Below are 18121 nucleotides of genomic sequence, written 5' to 3' on the forward strand. Positions count from 1 at the left end.
GGGGTTTTTTTAAAGTTGTAAATTGAGAATTAAGACTTGGTGCTCACTGACACTTCAGCAAAACTTGCTCCAGGACCACTGGCAAATCTCTCATTTATTTTTACAGCTTACATATACAACAATTGGGATAAAAGTATCACGCCACAAAGATTTTCAGGCTCAACTAAGTTTCTAGATCTGCCATACACAAAGGAAGCCTTAAACTTTTTGCTATTTTTACATGATTTTAAAATATTTGAAAATACTTTTTTAAAGGTTCTCCCAAAATTTCTGGCCTTGAAATAGACCTCTCAAAGCAGATAAGATAGTTTTTAAATTAGAAATTGATGCCAGACTTGTGGCTTCTCACCATTTTTTGCAAACTGAAGTCACAGTAGACCAAAACATGTCCTGATGTATGCTCTGCTGAGCTGAATTCACTTCAAGGCGAATTTGACCCTGTATTACTATATGCCAATCAGTTCATTAAAGCCCCGTGTACTTAAATATCTGCAAAAAATGTAGATTTTACCCAGCTTGTAAAACACATTTTAAACATATTTCCAAAATCAACCAACTCTTCAAAGCCAGCCATAGTGGCAGATAAATATTGCTATAAATATGCATATAAATATATACATAAATGCTTCTCCCCTATTCTGGGAATGTGTATGTGCTTATGATAAACACAGGGAAAGCTACTTTGAATTCAATAGGTCTATTTCTGCTTTAGATTAGGCATTTGTAAATTTGCAAGATCAGGCCTATAGTGTATGTGTGTGTGTGTGCGCGCGCGTGTGCACGTGTACCTACAGGAATAAAGAATGCAGCTTGATTAGAAGTTCTGCTCCATGCTCACTCTTTTACTTAACACCTGACATTTGAAACAAATGAAGCTAAATGTCCAGGCAGTTCTGACATATCCAAACCATTATCTGCAACCTGAAAAAAATACCCCACATTTCTTTCTTTTTTTTTTACTCAATATATGAAGTTGATGTGGTTTGGAGGGTTTTTTTTTGTGTGTGTGTATGGAGACGCCTTCTTTATACAGCATCAATGTGATCGCAGAAGTACCGGGTTGCTGTAGGTTGTGTGACTGACAACAATGTTCTCTGCAAAATGCAGAAGGGAATGACTGATGAATCGGAAAATATATGGATGCCTACCGAAATGATTATGTAACGAAACACAAAGTCAAACACTGGCATGCTTCTATTAATTGTAGATGATAGTAATTAATTTTCACTGCAGTTGCAATCATGTCTCTGCTTTCAGAAGAATCCAGAATCCCCTTTCCAGGAAAGTGTGAAATTGCATCTGGGTTCTGCAAGCCATGAATGACTATAAATTTCTTTTTAAAAATGAGAGAGGGAGGCCTTCCTCGATACTGTACTTTGGAAAAAGGGAAAAACAAAGGGGAAAAAGAAAATGATAATTGTTTTCTCTAAGGCTATTATCTAATGCAAAAGCAAACAGTCTGACTGGAAATCAGCTAACAGAAGGGGATTAGAGAGTAGATCTGAGAGTGGCTTGATTTCTAGCACTGCTGTCTCTTCACACAGTGATGAGACACAGGCAGAGCAGCCAGGAGCTCTCCAGATGGCTAGAGAAAGTGTTTGTCTTGGGTTACTGCAGGGCAGTCTGGACTCTTAAAGCAGGGGAGGCATCATTAGGGAGCAAGTTAGATGTCCACCCAGTAAAAGCAAACGAAAGAAAGAAAGAAAGAGTAGGCAGGCTGCCCGAGAGGGACTGCGCTCGCCTATTGTTAACATATACTTGACCCCCACTAACCTCCTCACGACACAGATGTCTCCTACCTCTATCACCTCCCACTGCTTTAAGCCCTCCCCCCCTGCACCTGGGTAGCGGGGCTGGGCTGGCTGCCGGCAGTATGTTGCCTGCCTCTCGAGGTGCCTGCTAGCGGGGAGCCGGGCGGAGCGGCGCGGCGCGGACTGGAGCGCGGAGCAGCGCAGCCTTGGGCGGGCGGCTCGGCACTGCACGGATCGGCTCCGCTGGGGGCAGAGCGATGCGTCGGCTGCCCGGGGACACGCAGAGACCCCGCCACTGACAGCGGCCGCTCCCTGCGCTCCACATCACGTTTGTCTGCGGTGGCAGCAGCAGCAGCAAGGAGAAGGACCTGGGCATTAACTATCTCGACTTGGAGACTTTGTTTTATTTTTGGTTCTTGTCCTTTCCCGCGGAACCAGCAATCTCTCTCTAGCTGATCTTCCTTTAAGAGAAAAAAAAGAAGGCGAGAGAGAGAGGGGAGGGGGGGAAGAGCAGCTGGAGTTTCTCCTCAGCTCGTTTTGACTTTTGTGGACGTGGATCATCTGGACTGGGAAGGGAAGCCGCGCCGCGCTGCTCTCCCCTCTCCCACCCCTTCGCCCCTCCAGCAGCCTGGGCTGCCGGCTTTCCCCCGAGCAGGACGGGAACTTTTATTTGCAGCTCGCAGCCCGTGGCGAATGGTGGGCATCTCTGGTCCCTTGCAGTGTGAGTACGGGGCGCGGGCCGGGCGGGGGGTACCGGGCCCTTCTCTTCTCCCCCTTCTCCCCCAGGCTCCCCTGGCTCCAGGGGGCTTCTGTGGCTGTCACTAACCTCGGAGGGCCGGGGCTGCCGCTGTACCCGGGAGAGGTTAGCTCTGCTTGTAGCTCTTGCACCCGATGTCCCCGTCTCGCGAATTCCGAATATTTCCCAGGAGCCCAGAAACCAAGCAAGCTTTGCAAAAAATAACCGTCCCAGCCCTCCAAGTATTCTTTCATGGCGCTGGGGTTCTGTCTCGATTTAGGACTTGCCCTTATTTTTTTTTTTAATCCCTGCTTACCCTCTCTCCAGATAGCAGCGCTGGGCAATGTGAGCCAGAGTGCCTGAAATATTTCTGGTGGGATTTTTTTAGTTTGTTTTGTTTGTTACATTACAATCATCGGTTTATGTAGCACTGGCAACATCACTCCAGGCTATTTCGCAAGAAATATTTCTGGCGGTGCACACCGTCTTTGGCTGCTCCGCGATCTCGCAAGTATGTCCTATCCTGAAGAGACAGGGCAGCTTTAGGGACTGCATTTCCCAAACTGCAATACAGCTTAATTGTGCCATCTCGTCTAGCGGACCTGAATGGTTTGTTTCCATAAATTTCTAACAGACCATCGGTAAGGGAGACAGGAGGGATGAAAACCATACTCCCGGCCATGTAGACAAGCCTTTGACTTTTGGCTAGCTCGAATCCTTTTGTTAGTACCAAAGTTGCGAGACTGGGCTACAGCTGGGTTTAGAGTAGGGAAGGTCCTGCCACCCTGGCAGGAGCACCCGCGACTCCATTCCACGTTAATTTATAGGGAAATGTCTGTGTTGTTACAGTGCTCTGTTCTCCTAAACGTTAGAGAGAAACTGAAAGTAATCGGACTCGGGTCTTGGATCGCTCTTGCTTCAAGCAAGAACTAAAATGTTTCTTCCCTCAGTGCAGTGAGTTGTTCAAATGCGGGAGGGAGGGCGGGCGAAGGTAAGAGGCGCCGACCCGCTGGTCCTTGGCTGCACCCTGGAGCCCCGAGCCTGGCGCGGTGGGACCGCCTTGCCCAGGCGCTGCTGGGGGAAACGGCAGCCTCGAAGCCGCTCGGGTTTCTGCGGTGGAGCAGCCTTCGATGTTCAGAACCTCAGCAGGCTCTGCCAGTTACTCCCTGCTACCTCTGCCTTGCCCCAGATCACGGCTGGGAAAAGATCTGGTGCCTCCCACAGCCGCCTCTTGGTCGTGCCGCCTTGGAGCCGGCAGCTCCTGCCTGCCGGTTGCTCGGATGCGGGCTGCGATCGCTAAACCCGCGGAGACAAATGCTTCCTGAGAGGCTGGAGCGGTCAGTGGCAGCGGCGGCGGGGCTGGAGCTCCTGCCCGCCCGTGCCCGAAGCGCTTGCCCCGGGTACACTGCCGCCGCACTCCTGCCTTGGCCGGCGGGACAGGACGCACGCAGTGCAGCAGGCATGGCACGGCAAGGCATAGCAGGGGCTGGCCAAGGATAGGTACAGACCTCCCAAAAGCAGCCTGCGGGAGCTGCCGTGCTGTGCCTGGAAACATAGCAAGTGCCAAACGTTTGGCCATAGGCACAGCCCTGACTAACTAAAAGGATGCCTTCTGAGTCCTGGTATGTACAGCCAAGAGCTCGCTCCAGCAAATATTCGTGTGCTTAATGTAACGCTGACCCCTTTAACTTTTAACATCGCTTCCTCTAATTAATCTGTTCAGGCCCCAGACTTAAATGGCTGTCCACAGCTGCTGCAAATTGATTTATCCCCTGATGGTGGTCTGGCTTGCTGACCAAAGCAGAATCTTTTCCTTTTTTTTAATTTTTTTTTTTTCCTTTCCTTCCCCTCCCCAGTTTTGGTCTACTAATCTGTTTTGACTTATTTCTTACTGTAATGCTTGCATGCTTTTTGAGGGACTTAGAAAATATTTTCTTTTGACGTGTAGCTAGAAACATAATTATTGTATTTGTAAACACAGTATGTTAAGGCTAAGGGTGAATATAATTTATTTAATTATACCCTTGTAGCCTTACACTTCCGTCTTCATTTCTGAATCTTGACAGATGCAATGGAAAGTTTAAATAAGCAACTTTGTTAACTGTAGTTTGAAGCAAGACATGAAAGATATTTTTAGATTTGAATTCTATTGTCCAGGTTTTTTGTTCTGCTTTTCTGTTAACGGTTTAGTGAATCTGGCACGATGAGAGAACTGAAACTGGTTCCTAATGGTTGTCAAAGCTAATGCTTGACCTTTCCTTTCCATGGGAAGTCTGAAAACCTCATTCAGTTTATTCTGGGCTGATTTCCTTAGGAAATCCAATACGATCAGGGAATTTCCTTCAGTTTGGCTGAATGCTAAAAAGTTAGTCTATCTTGTTTATACCTTCTGGGTTTAGCACTAGGTGTTTTGGTGGCTCCCTATCGACAGAAAAAATACTAGGGAAAGATCTGAGTATGGCTTATTCATTACTGTGTAGTCTTTGAAAAGACAAAGTTGGCAAAGGCTTCGTTAGGTGTGAGATGCACTGCAAGCACACTGTGAAGGTTTTTAATTACAAGTTATACTTAATTTGATGATAACTTTTCTAAGGTCAGTTTTATCGGATGTGAACCTTTCACTTCATGAGTCATTTTTCTTCACTGTCATGGGAAGCTCAACCACACATCAGGGCAAGAAACCCCAAATCCCACCCAAAACCCAACCCACCCTTAAATCCATTTATGTCTCTATAAAGCTGAAGCCAGGCAAGGGGTACGGGAGGTGATGGCATGGCTTCTTCCCTTGGCCCTGTGTTTGCAGGAGGGTGAATGGCTGTAGGAGACAAGAACCATTCTGTTTGTAATGGAATGCAGACAGCAGTGTTAGGTCACTGCTTCCTGGCAACTGCTGCACAAGTTATTTTTCTTCAAAGGCTTTGAGCTTTTAAATAGTTTCCAAAATCTTTTTAAGTAAAACATTGCCTTCTACCAGTTTTGACCACCACTCATTTCGTGTCTAAATAATGGATCAGTAAAACATCACACGGCGTCTCTCATCTGTATGCGCTTAACACTATGTATGCCTGCGTGCACATGGAGTTTTGTACTGGAAGTATTGTTTATAGAATAAAGGGGTGAAAAATAGCTCCACCTGGAGTGCTGGTCAGTGGCTAGTCAGTTTGGAACATTCTTCCCCGTCAAATCCTGTTTCTCACTTCTCAGAAATGAACTTCAGATGACAGGCGTTGAATGTGGAGCTCACTTAACTGGGGTACTGCGCAGACTGCAGACTCCTCCTTGCCAGACACTTGGGGTGAAGTAGGCATCTGCAGTATTTGCATTGGGGGTGATGGGAGAAAGGGCTTGCGATTGTCATTTTCATCTTTAAAATCCACTTGCTACACTCCATTACTGTTAAATCTTTAGCTAGTTGAATAAAGATACTTGTATGTTGCTATTGCAGGCGCTTGAGATTTTTTTAGATGGGGAGGGAGATCTTGTTCTTTGTTCTGTAGAAACTTCAACTTGTCACGCAGAGATCAAGAAGCCTTATCAGCTGAAATAAAACATGAATGTGGTGCTGTGAAGGGGTTATTCCTCATGGCTTGGCTAAAGAAACTTAAAAAAGAAATTATTTTTTATTTGGAATACATTAAAAAAACTTTTGATTCATGTAGTTAGTAGAAGCCTCTCTTTTTCATACAGCCTTTACTAGGAGCCTATAACATTTATAAGAGTTTGAACTGATATTGAATCTAGTGTAAGTAGCGAGCATAAATTCTTAAAACACTGGCATCCAGATTACATTTTCACCTTCTTTCACATGGAAGAGCTAAAAGTTAGTTTAAAACCTGAACTTTTCATGTAAAGGGTCTTGGTTTTCCACATGGAAGTTCCTTTTTACAGAATTGCTTTAAAATCGCAGTTGTTCTGTTCTTACTTACTATAAACTTGATTAGTTTGATACATGGTAGCATAAATACATCAGGAAGTAGTATACTGTGTGGTTTTGTGGATAAAGAAAAATCATCAGCAGATGTAAAATCAAAGTCAAAATATCCTGCCCTTTAAAAGGCTTTTTTTTTTTTTTCCCCTCCCAAAGTATTTTCATCTGAAAGACATTTGACTTCCATCTTTTCTTTTTCCTGCCATCAATATGAAAGTTACCAAATAATGTTTAGAGAACAGTGGACATTTTATAAAAGTAAACATTAGTTCAGTATAATGGAGGTAATTGTAAGTGATAAGAGCAGAGCAGGTTATCTCTGTGTTGTTTAAACAGAAGGAGCTATTTTGCACCATTTCCAGTAGCCATCTGTAGAGGAGAAGGGTTTGCACCTGTCTGTCCACACTAATTATAGATTAGGTCCAAAGAAATGAAATTTGAGTAGGCTTTCTCTTAATGAAATCCATAGTGATTTTATTGTAAATGTGTTTTGTGTACAGAGGGTGATAGTTGGGCTGTGAGTAAAATAAATTGCTGTATGGCTGTCATGTACTTGTAGTTGTAAACCAAGATACTGCTGCATTAACAAAGGTGCTGAATAAAAATGTGGCACTCCATTTAAGTCCTAGGCTTCAGTGGTGGTTTAGTCAGTTAGCTAGGCTTAGTCAGAAAGGTTCACTGTAAGCACTGTCTTTTAGGAGTATATTTCAGCAAAGGATTCTTGGTTCCCATCGCTTTTGTGTCAATGTACTGACATACAGATGGTCCTTGGGCTAAAATACGAGGTAGAAATGGTTTCATGTTAAATACATACACACACATGGAGAGCGTGTCAGGAATGCTCTCCTCTGGTTTAACACTATACTACTAAAATAAAGTGGAAAGAGAAATGCATTCTGCAGTAAAAGGTCACATGAATTTCTACCACATCTGTTTATAGTAATTATGAACATAATTAACATAAGAATTACAAGTGAAGTAATGACAAGATGAGCTATGAGATATTATGCCATGATGGTCATATGTTGGAATTCTCGCATTATAGCACACTAGAATTCACATATTCAATGCAAGAAAGAAAATACTAGATTTTTATCTATTTTAATGCTTCAAAACTTATCTGCCTGGGGCAGATGGACTTTACGCTTTATAGGAAGGTAACCCATTATTAAGAGAGAGTCAGTTGAAATTAAGATTTCTAGCCTGCAGCTTGGACTTGGAGACAGCTGTGCTTATGGAACGCCACTTCTGTTACACATTTGTACTCTGATTGTATTTATTTTATTAACACACATTGCTTTGTTTTTAAATGTGAGTGTTTTCACAGCAAACTGTTTACATTAGGAAGGATCCTGGATTAGTTTTGCTTTAGAGAATTGAGATTTGAGTAGTAAAACTGCCTGTCAGACTGGCCAACATAGATACGACACACATGGTGGCCCTGCCAGATGAGAATCTTGTTGATCCTAAATTAGTTCGTGGCATGATGCATACGTATTTCAAGCAGATAAGCCATAACAAATAGTCCTTAAAAAGAGCAATCTCTCATTTGTACATCATATTTTGAAAGAGCATATGCAGAGAAAAAGCTCTGAGGTGCCTTGCAGGTTGGATTAAAGTCACTTTTCTGTAGAAATGCATAGAACATACCATTAAGTTTAGGGCTAAGGTTTCAAACCAGTTGACTAATTTTTGTAATCTGACCTGTGATTACCTCTAAATATGGTTGTCACACAACTGACAACTGGAGGAAATTGAGGTAGAAGAGTTCCTTCTTCAGGGTAAAAATACTGGCTGAGGAATGCATAGTAAATTTGCCATGTGAAAATGAGTTTGTCTTTAATGACAAAAATCAAAGTCCTGTTTTTGTGATGGGAAAATTAGCCAAACTCCTGTCTTTCTAAGGTTAAACAAATAGAGTGGTTTATGAAAAATAATAACAAAAAATACCTTGTGCTATGTCTCAGTGATACCAAGAGGTTTTTGCATTATTGGATTAGTGGAGGATTTGTGACAGACCCCTTTTTATCTGACATTCATTGCGGTGACACGATTTTCACACATGTACCCCTCCCCCATCAGGTTCTGGTTTTCACTCTATTATGTGTTAAATTCCTTTTATTTTCTTGTGGAAAAAAACTGCTATCTTGGACGAGTGATTTGGGAAGGAGTTCTGCACTGAACAATGCCTGTCTCACTCTAGTGTGTCATTGTCTTCACCCCAGCCTTCACGGTGCTTCTTTGCAGATGTGCAGTGGAAATGTGTTTCCTTAACAAGTAAGTGTTGATTCCAAGGGAGAAACTTACTTAAAACTTGAAAACCTGAGCGCACAGAGTTCGCTTGGCAACCTGGTGCTGGAGCAGCCATTCTGCTGGCTGTTTGTGCTTGGGGTAGGCAGTCTGGGCTGCTTTGCTGCCTCTCTCCCCATACCTCATAACCCAGTCCTCCTTGATGAATCCCGTCAAAATAAACCCTCTGTTTTCTCACAACCTGAGTTGTTAAGCATAGGGAACGACTCTGGCTGTGGCGAATGATGCCACCACTTGTGGCGGCAGTGTAGTGTTTAGGCCCTCCGGCCACTACCAAGGTTAAGCGGGTTGTGTTAGGTCGGGACTTGGCCAAATCAGGGGCGGGTATATCCCGCTACCATCCTGGGCCGGGAAACTTCTGGAGCTGTCCTGCTCCGTGCAGGCTGTAGGTGAGTGAAGCAGGAGCCGGCTGGAGGCGGTCATGGGGACGATGACTTGGTGGAAATGGAAGCGACCTCAGGTGAGGGAGCCCCGAGGATCCAGCACTGTCCTCCCCTGGGTCTCTGGCAGGGTCCTTTATCGGACAGATTCCAGGGCAACTTCCAATGGCAGCGCCGGGTCGAGCTGCTGCCTGGGCTTGGGCACAAGCACGTACGTGGGCACCCGGGGAGCCAACGCCTTCTCACCCGGTGGGCGGCGCGGAGGTGGTGCCTCTCGGCGGGCCGGGCGCGGCCTCCCCGGGGACCCCGCGCTCGCCGTGCCATGCCGGCTCCGCTCCCTCGCACCCACTGTACATTCTCCGGCCTCCGTCTGGGCCGCGCTGATACCGTAATCGCCCCGATGCACGCCGCCGTCCCGCTCCCCCCGCGGCCAACAGGGCCACGGATGCGCGATGTGCCGTCTTTGCGCCTCAGATAAGCTGCGAGGCGTCTAAGGCGCACAAAGCCCGGGCCGCGCCGGCGCCTCCCTCCCTCCCTCCGCCGGAAGGTAATCTCCACCCGCGGTTCGGTGAGAGGCGGGCGGGAGCGGGGACACCCCTCGCCGCCCCCTGGCCCTCCGCCTGCCTCCTTCGGCGCTGCAGAAGTCGATATGTGTAGGGAGAAGTGAAGATGTAACCTTTTATCTACCCCCCGCCCCCCTCCCCGAGCGGGCGGGGGATTTACAGGCAGAGATTAGCTGGCGGGGAGAAAAGATCTGCCTTTTGTTGTGCGTGGGGCAGCCGCGGCCTGCGCGCTGCCCTCCCCCCCCCGCCCCGGGCCGCCCTGAGGGGAGCGGCGAGGGTCGCCCGCCGGGGTGGGAAGAGGAGGTGGCCGGAGAACAATAGGTTACGGAGGGACCCCACTTTAAGCACAGCTGGAGGAGGAGGAAGGCGGCTTGCCTGGGTGTCCCACGGGACACGGGCGGGGAGGAAGGGACCGGCGCGGATGCAGAGCCCCCCGCCCGGCGCTGGCGGGGTCCAAGCTGAAGAGCGGCGCGGCGCTGTTGTGGCCGAGCACAACATCCCTGCAGCCAGCCTGTCTCGGGAGGTGCTGGCAGCAGCGGGCACCCGCCGGGCAGTGTCACTCGTCCGGGTGGGTTCCGTGGAGGCACCTGCCTTCCAGGCACCCCGGGGAGGGTGACAGCCGGTGTTAGGGAAAGTGGTCTCTTGTCTTTTATATATATATATATATATATATATATATATATATATATATTGTTTTTTGGTGGTTGTTGTGGACTTTCGATGGTGATTGTTCAGGTCTTGCCACATCAAGATGATTTGCACGCTGAGTGCGTGCACGCGTGCTGCTTTAGCAAACGGCTTTATCAGCGATCGTATCTTAAAGGAACATTAAGCAATTACGTTTAAAATATATTTAAAAGTTTGAAATATTTATATTGCCATTTCACTTGGTGAAGTGTTTGCACAGATAGGTATTATGATCCGGTAACTAAAAGCCTAATTAAAACTTGTTTAAAGCCAGGGGGGTATGTATTCTTGTTGACAGCAGCGGATCGATAGGGTAAGACAATAGAGCCCCATTATTTTACTTCCATTGACTGAGCATATTGACATTTCAGGTTTGCGATTGCCTCAGTGAACATGATGAAACACCGAAATTCACGAACCAACTGTCTGGAGTGGCACATATATTACTGTATGTCATCTCTGCCTTCAGGTTACCTTATCACTGAAGCAGAATGGTAATGGATGGCAGCAGAGTACTTGAGAGGGGTTAGGGCTCTATCAGTTAAGAAGCTGACACATAGCAGGTTTCAGTAGTATCTTTAATTATGCCTAGAATTATGTACAGGAGAAAGAAGATGGTCCTTGTTACCTGCTGCTGTGCTTCAGAGTTTCAGGCTCAGAAGCAACCAGGGCAACCAGGTATTTATGTTTCATATTTTCTATGCATGACTTGATACCTTAAACTTTTGTAGGAGCCCAGGGACTTGGGGTTGTTCTGTTTACATGCTTGCCATGTTCACCAGTGGCAGCTTGATGCTTAAGCTCCAGAGCACCTGTTAGACCAGGTCTAGCAGGTCTCCCATTCTGAAGATTGCAAAGGAAATAAAGAACAGCTTCAAAATAAATAAATACACTTTGAGTTTCTCCCTGCTCAACATGCTCTATTGACAATACTCAGCGAATTCAGTGCAGTGAGACTGTAGCAGAATTATACGTATGAAGCATTGTAAAAAGAAATGTCTGTGCAGTATGTGAATCTGTGTGCATAATTGTATGTATCAGTTTTCTGTGATTGCATATAAATGCGTATATAAAGAAGACCCATTAGCTGCAGAGCATACAACATATCTTACTATTTCAGAGGCTCTCAGATCTTCTTTAAAATCTGACTAGAATGAAACCCATCAGGGCTAGGCAGAGATGGAGATTGAAATTAATTTAAAGCAGACAAAGAGCTAATATGAAAGAGCCACTAGTGATTTAACTCATTTTAAAAAGTAAGCATAATGAAAATATAAAATGTATTCTGAGTGTGCCATCTACTCAGCAATTGTTGCCATCAAGTGGACTGCTGATGCCCTTTAAGATGGTAAAAAGAAAACTAGTCCTTTATACCATTTTCATGAAAATGTTAGGTTTCTGTTTGATCAGCAGGTGCTGTTGAGATGAAAGCCATGTGTAAATTTTCAGAAGGCCAAAAGTGTCAATTCAGAAAAGGAAAGTGATAAGAGAAAATGCAATCAGTTTTCCTGTTTTCAATTTGTGCAGGATTTGAAGAGCTGTTTTGTTAAACGGCTACATCTGCTCCAATATGAATATTGAACTACTTCCACTAAAAATAACACCCTATAATTTGGAAGCCATTGCAGTCTTTTGTTAATGCAAGTGGATTATTTAAAAAAAAATCTATTCTGAAAAATCTCCTGCCTAATGTGCATTTTTTGTTTATTGTCACTTTTATCTTCAGCAGATAAAATGGCATTAAGCAATTAGGACCATATCTGTTTGGACTGTAAAAATGGCACTGGATAACTGAATGTCACTGTCTTATTGGTAAAAGGATTTAACTTGTATATTTAAAATAATTTTATTAATAAATGATGATTGTATCTCAAAGTGATGACTGACTGCTTCCCCATTGCAACAATATAGCTTTACTTAGTTCTGAGGACCCTGTGCAAAGTAAAGGATGTTCAGGGTAAGACAAAACATTCTTCGGCTTGTTTCGTTCCTGCTGTACCTTCAGATCTCAAGTTTAGGCTCATCAAGGATATTTTAGTTAATGTGGCTTTTGCAGAAACTTCTTCCATGGTAAATAGAATGATTAAATCAGGCTTGAATGTATATATATAAAAATAGTCTCTGCTGTGGAGCTGCTAATCTAACTGAGTTTTATGAACCTGGAAAGCACAGCATTGGTAGATCATAAATTTTCTATTAGAGGCATCTCCAGATTTTTTTTTATTTTATTGCTTTTTAATGAAAAAAAAAAAGAGAAGGGTATGTGTTTGTTAATTTTATAGATCTAAATGAAGAAGTGTTATTTCACTGTTAAGTCTATAGGGACCTGTGTATACAACATAGGTAAACGTGCAGAATAAAATGAGAGCTTTTACTGCTTTATTTCAACACAGAATTACCTGTTTTTAATATTAGAATGGGTTTTGGCTGTTGGATTCTGGTCTAGTAGTCAGGAACTCAGTTTTTTTAGCAGGTGTCTGCATGGGAAGGGGCCTTGTTGATGCTTCTGTTTGGTTTTGCAGTTGGATTTGTAAGCATTTGACTCTGGGGGGATTTTCCACAAAGCGATCTACAGATCAGAAATAATTAAAATTCAATAAACTTAAATTTTAAATATAGAATTGATTTTGTGTGAGATCTGTGGTTGTGGTAGGTTGTCTAGAAGTCTGTGGCATGTCTATAGTTTGTATTCCCAAACATAACTGAGTGCACACATGTGCATAAATTTATGTTGAATGACAGAGGGATGATTATTTATACAGATTTTATCCAAAACTCTGTGCACTCCTGAAACATAACAAAAAGGCTCCCTCCCCAGAAGAGTGTTTACATCCCGTGACACTCACTAGATTCAAATCTTCTCAACATGAAAGTTGTTTCCTTTCCTCCAAACCTTCTTTTCCCCAACAAAGCTAACCCTGTTAAACCTCACCTTCTGTGGGACGTATACATAGTTATAGACATATGTATGAGAAGTAAATATTACAAAAAACATGGCTGATGGGGGCAAAATGTCTGTAGCCTTAAATAGCTGGTGATATCTGCCAACAGCAGAAGCCGTGCTGAGGAGGCCCTACCTCGGGTGACCTGAGGATGTGAGAGCCTTGAGGAGCCTCGCGTTAGTGCTCTGCGCCTACATGGAGCTTTCTGCTTGCGATACTACCAAGCAAATGCTCTGTTGTAGCATGTTAGCGGAGATACTGCCTACCAAAGGGCTTGTTGCTTTGATCATGGGATTTTTTTAGTACTTTTCACAGGGGTTGGGGTGGAGTCCAACCACAAAAGAAAGATTAGATCTGGATGTAGGCGATCCAGATTTTCTTATCTGAATTTTCTGAACACATTCATGGGAGTGCTCTGTTTATCTTATTCTTTGCCAAAAAAGCTGTATGCAGTTGTGCTGTTCCTGTTGAATAGTTGACATATTTAACTGCAGTGGTTGTGAATGGAAATGTGAATATGGAAAGAAATCTTTTCATGCTCCTTCTCATTTCTCTAAGACATTTGGGATGCCTGGAAAGGAAAGACATCCTGGATACTCAAAATGTTTCTGAATACACACAAAGAATTTAGAAGTTCAGCAGCTTCATTTTGTTTATGTGTAGTTTCTGGGCATGTGTGATATGATGACTTATTTAAGTGATATCTTTTTTTAATCTGTATTATTTATTGAATTTAATAATTATAAAAGCACAGTTGTGTTGTACAGAACTGTATAGCAACAGTTTTCCTGAATGATCCCGTATTGCAACATGCTGATATGGTTTCTTCAGTCATTTCAAGAAGGCATTTGATTCATGGCCAGTTTCCTGTCCATCAAGACAGGTAGACTATTGTGCTTGCAATAAAGTAAATATCCGGAGTTCACAGAGGATAGTAGGTTCTTTTGGAAACTGGGTTGCAGTCTTGAAAGACAGAAGACTCCACCTAGTGGAGTGGAATTAATTTGCACACCGTGGCAGGCAGCGGCATATAATAAAATAGGTACTATTTATGAAAAGCCGGACTGATGCAGTGAGTAAAAGCCAGGAATTTTGATGACCGTCTGGGGAGATGGTTGCATGAGCATTAAAAAATTGTACAAGACTGTTGTTACTTATGTAGCTCTTGGAGGCCATGTTGAATGTTAATATGCAGTTTACATAAGTAGTAGTCATTACCACTTGCCATTTTCTTTTGTGGTTCCATTTATTTGGAGACCTACTGTCTTTGACCTTTTGTCATGTTTTGATTTCTAATGATGGCCACACAGATGTCCTTTTCAGTTGTGCCCCAGGTCTCATTTTAAATAGCGTGGGCAAGAAAACCCAAACCAACTCCCAACACTTCTTCACTTTTTTCCACAATTATTTATTTTCCAGGGTGCGTTTTTAGTTTTTCATTTTATTTACTTCTGTAATGGCTGATTCTTAGTGCTGTCGTGACAGGTTGGATGGCGCATTGAGTAAATCTGTGTGTGCCTTCTGGTTGTCCCAGGTCTGTTATGGAGCATCAGGTTCTATTGGGCTCTGCACCTGTGCCTTGCTTTCCCATTGATTTGGTCATGTTGTGTTACAAGGACGTAATACAATGAATTTTAAAGCTGAGATGCAAGTGAACACCCAGCCTGAGCAGTGAAGATACTCTCCTGATATCCTCTTGGAAAATTCATTGCAGCATTGAATATCACATTAGTTAGACGAGTTCAAGAAGAGAACTGCCCCAGCCAGCCTCAGGCTTTGCGAGAGAGGATGAGGCTACTGCCGATAAAGAGATTATTAGGATGCAGCAGAGGAAACAGAATGATACTGCTGCAAAGGATATTTGGGAAGAGTGCTCCAAAGGAATGCTTTCAGGGACATCCAGGTGGGGTTTGTTGCCAGAGCCATTAAAGCACAGTGGTGCCAAGTGAAGCTGCCAACAAATTTAGGGATAATGGCACCTGTGGGTGTGCTATCAATGGATGGTAGTGCTAGGATGATTTTTTATTTTATTTTAATGGTGGCATTGCTGAAAGTATTTAAGGGTAATGTTAAGAAAAGGTTTTAGTGAGTGAAGTCACTGAGTTCTAGGAACCATTAAGCAAAAGCTGTTTCATGAGTGTACTATTTATTATTTTTAAAGCTTGTTGTCAAACCACTTAATGCTGGAAAAGCGTGCTGCAACCTGTATTAAAGCATGCTGCAGATGAGCAAGGAAACCGTCGTGCTGAACTGAATAGCCTGAATGATACACACATTTCATGTGTGCTGTGATAAATTAATGCAACTCTATGGGTCAGCAGAGCTTGTAAACTTCGAATTAAAGCACTGGAGCTCATCTTCCATGGTATTCACATGCCCCGTTCTCATTGAAGATGGTGTTCCTTCTGTCTAAACACCAGTCTGAGGATCTGGACCTTAAGGCTTTCTGTGCTCCTATTTCATGTCTGTGATCTTAGCAATATTTTGTTGGAACAATTCTGACTCTTGAATCAAGAAATGGCCCTAATAAAGTGGGCTAGTGATCTTAATGTAAAGTAAGTAATTCTCTTTGAATTGTAAATGACAGACTTACCTGACAAGACTTCCATATATAGGAGAGAAAAAGTCTGTTCCTTTTGTAATAGTCCTCTCAGAGGTTACCATTGTGTCCATGGGGCCAGGATTCTCAGCTTCTGTATCCCAAGAGCTATGTTTAAGCCAGCTGCCTGCTCCAGTTTTTCCAGAGAAATATAAATATACAGCTACAGTAAATAACAGCTACAGTAGTTCTATGGAGTGAATCAGTGTATAATTTCCTTTCCACATTCTGAGATTTATTGGTCCCATCGTCTTTGCATGGGGAGGTTTTGCTGTTAATTTTTTTTTTTTTTTGAAGCCAGGCCTATATTTTGCCTTGTGTTACAGAGTTATTATTGGCCACTATTGTTTTTATTATCCTGTGGCTTCTCTGGGAAGTTGAAGGACCTCAGTTATGTTGCCAGAGCAAGTGATCAGTGGTGTGTCTGCTCCCCAGGTCACAGGAAGCAGGTGGCTATGTTAATTGTCCTTGCTCCCAACTCTTGTCCTTCCTGCAGGCAATTTAGAACTGGTTGGGAAGTGTCAGGTCTACTATGCGCCCCCCCCCCCCCGCCACGTTCATAATAATTCGAGGTATGTACCAGGCGATGGAAACGGTGTAGAAATTTATCCTGCCCTTCCTAAGTGGTGTGATTGCTAACCATACCTGGGTGGAAGGGTTGAATGCCTTTGCTGCTGAGTGTGTTTGGGATTGCAGCTGGAATCCACCAGAATAACAAAGAATTACACTAAATAAACAAATAACACTAAATTACACTAGAATTACACTAAATAAACAAATAAAAAAAGTGTCTTCCTCCTTTCAAGCTATTGATAAAAGTCCTAGGTAAGAAAACTACAGAAACTCATGAGGTGCGTGAAATATTTCTGGAAACTATGATTCACTTTTATTTGGTAAGTGCAGGGTAGGAAATGCAAATGCATCTTCAGTTTAGGCCACTTGGGTTCTAGTTGTAGCCTCAGACCCCTAATGCCACTGCTTTGGAAAATCAGCCACAGTCTTGCTTTTTTGAATGAGCTGCTTGTTAATGGTTTGGTTTTTAGCGGTGAAGGTGCACAGCATTGCTGAGTATCTTGCTGCAGGTATCACAACCAATGCTGTAAGACAGGCTTTGAACTACCAGTAATGTTTCTTTTAAGTGTCTTTTGGAAACTTTTGGTGAGTACCTACTCACACTGGAAGTGACATGAGTTAAGTGATAAATATCATGCTTGGTATTTATCTGCCCTATGTGTTTTGAGGGAAAACTCTTGAGCTTCTCCTCAGGTGTACTCTTGGTTTTACTGAGACTACTTTCCTGAATAAAGTAGGCTGCAGGATTATGTGGCTGGTGAATCATGCTGGCTTCTGAATCACTCTTACAAAATATCAGCCTGAAATACTAACAAATAATGAGCACATTGTGCATGGACTTGTATGTTATTTAAAGAATAGAATTTTAAAGCAGCATATTTTGTAAAATGTTTGGTTAAAAACCACTTTGCAATTTACTTCCATCAAACCCGTTGTACCAGGAAAATGCCTCCTTCAGAAAGGAAGAGGTGTCAGTATTGTGGAAGAATATCTGATTTTTATCCAGCTATTTAAGCTCCCTCTTTTCATTGTAAGGAGATCAGCTGACAACAGCAGCAACCAAATCATGTTTGCAGCTGGGCAATTACAGTAGACCCTAAGATCTGCAACTGTCAACCATGGACGCAGATGCCTTCAAAGTTCTGTTTTTCTTCCATGTTGAAGTCGTTGGCATGGAACAGATGCCTTCATTTTGGAGAAACCAACCTCTGGATATAATTGGTTCTTTCTTCTCTTGTCCTCTAGGGACAGTCTCTTGCAGATGAGATTAGATGTGAGGGAAAAAAAAAAAGACACAGGCACACACGGTCACACATGACATGAAGCAGGAGTTTTCAGGATCCTTCTCTGTTTTGTCACGTGGAACTGTTTTACAGCTGGAAGATTTCACTCCATTTTTAGCACTCTACACACATGATGATGATGCTATATGAAAAATAGGGAAATTAAAATATGTATCTGGCCAAAGTTTATTATTAATCTAGACATGCTTGTTTAGAAGTAAGACAAGCATATCCAGCCCTTATTTCTTTAGTGCTAAATGTTGACTTCTGCACTATCACTTGATGCCACAGTCTCAGAAATGTAAACTTAAATGGCAGGAGAGACAAAATGGTTTAAAGAACTACTGTTACAGTGGTAGAATCAAATAT

At 43.3% G+C, this 18121-nt stretch overlaps 1 protein-coding gene across 7 annotated transcripts in view; it reads left to right on the forward strand.

Annotated features, from left to right (window-relative positions):
- Window positions 1-1897: 1897 nt before the first annotated feature.
- The window catches only part of RUNX1T1 (RUNX1 partner transcriptional co-repressor 1), a 121212-nt gene continuing 104988 nt past the window's right edge, over window positions 1898-18121 (forward strand). The window contains exon 1 of one of the 7 annotated variants that reach the window (XM_062604575.1): window positions 1898-2447. Coding sequence is in view for 2 of the 7 variants with exons in the window: in XM_062604567.1 (XP_062460551.1) it covers window positions 10940-11033 (94 nt within the window). In the remaining 5 variants the exon portion in view is untranslated. Of the gene's footprint in view, window positions 2473-2536; window positions 4110-10370; window positions 11034-18121 lie in introns of those variants that run through there. The other 6 variants (XM_062604571.1, XM_062604569.1, XM_062604570.1 and 3 more) reach the window with 6 other exon arrangements.

The sequence above is a fragment of the Pezoporus occidentalis genome, unplaced genomic scaffold (assembly GCF_034315485.1).
Source record: "Pezoporus occidentalis ecotype Australia unplaced genomic scaffold, CSIRO_AGI_Poc_V1 ctg87, whole genome shotgun sequence".
NCBI lineage: Eukaryota > Metazoa > Chordata > Aves > Psittaciformes > Psittacidae > Pezoporus > Pezoporus occidentalis.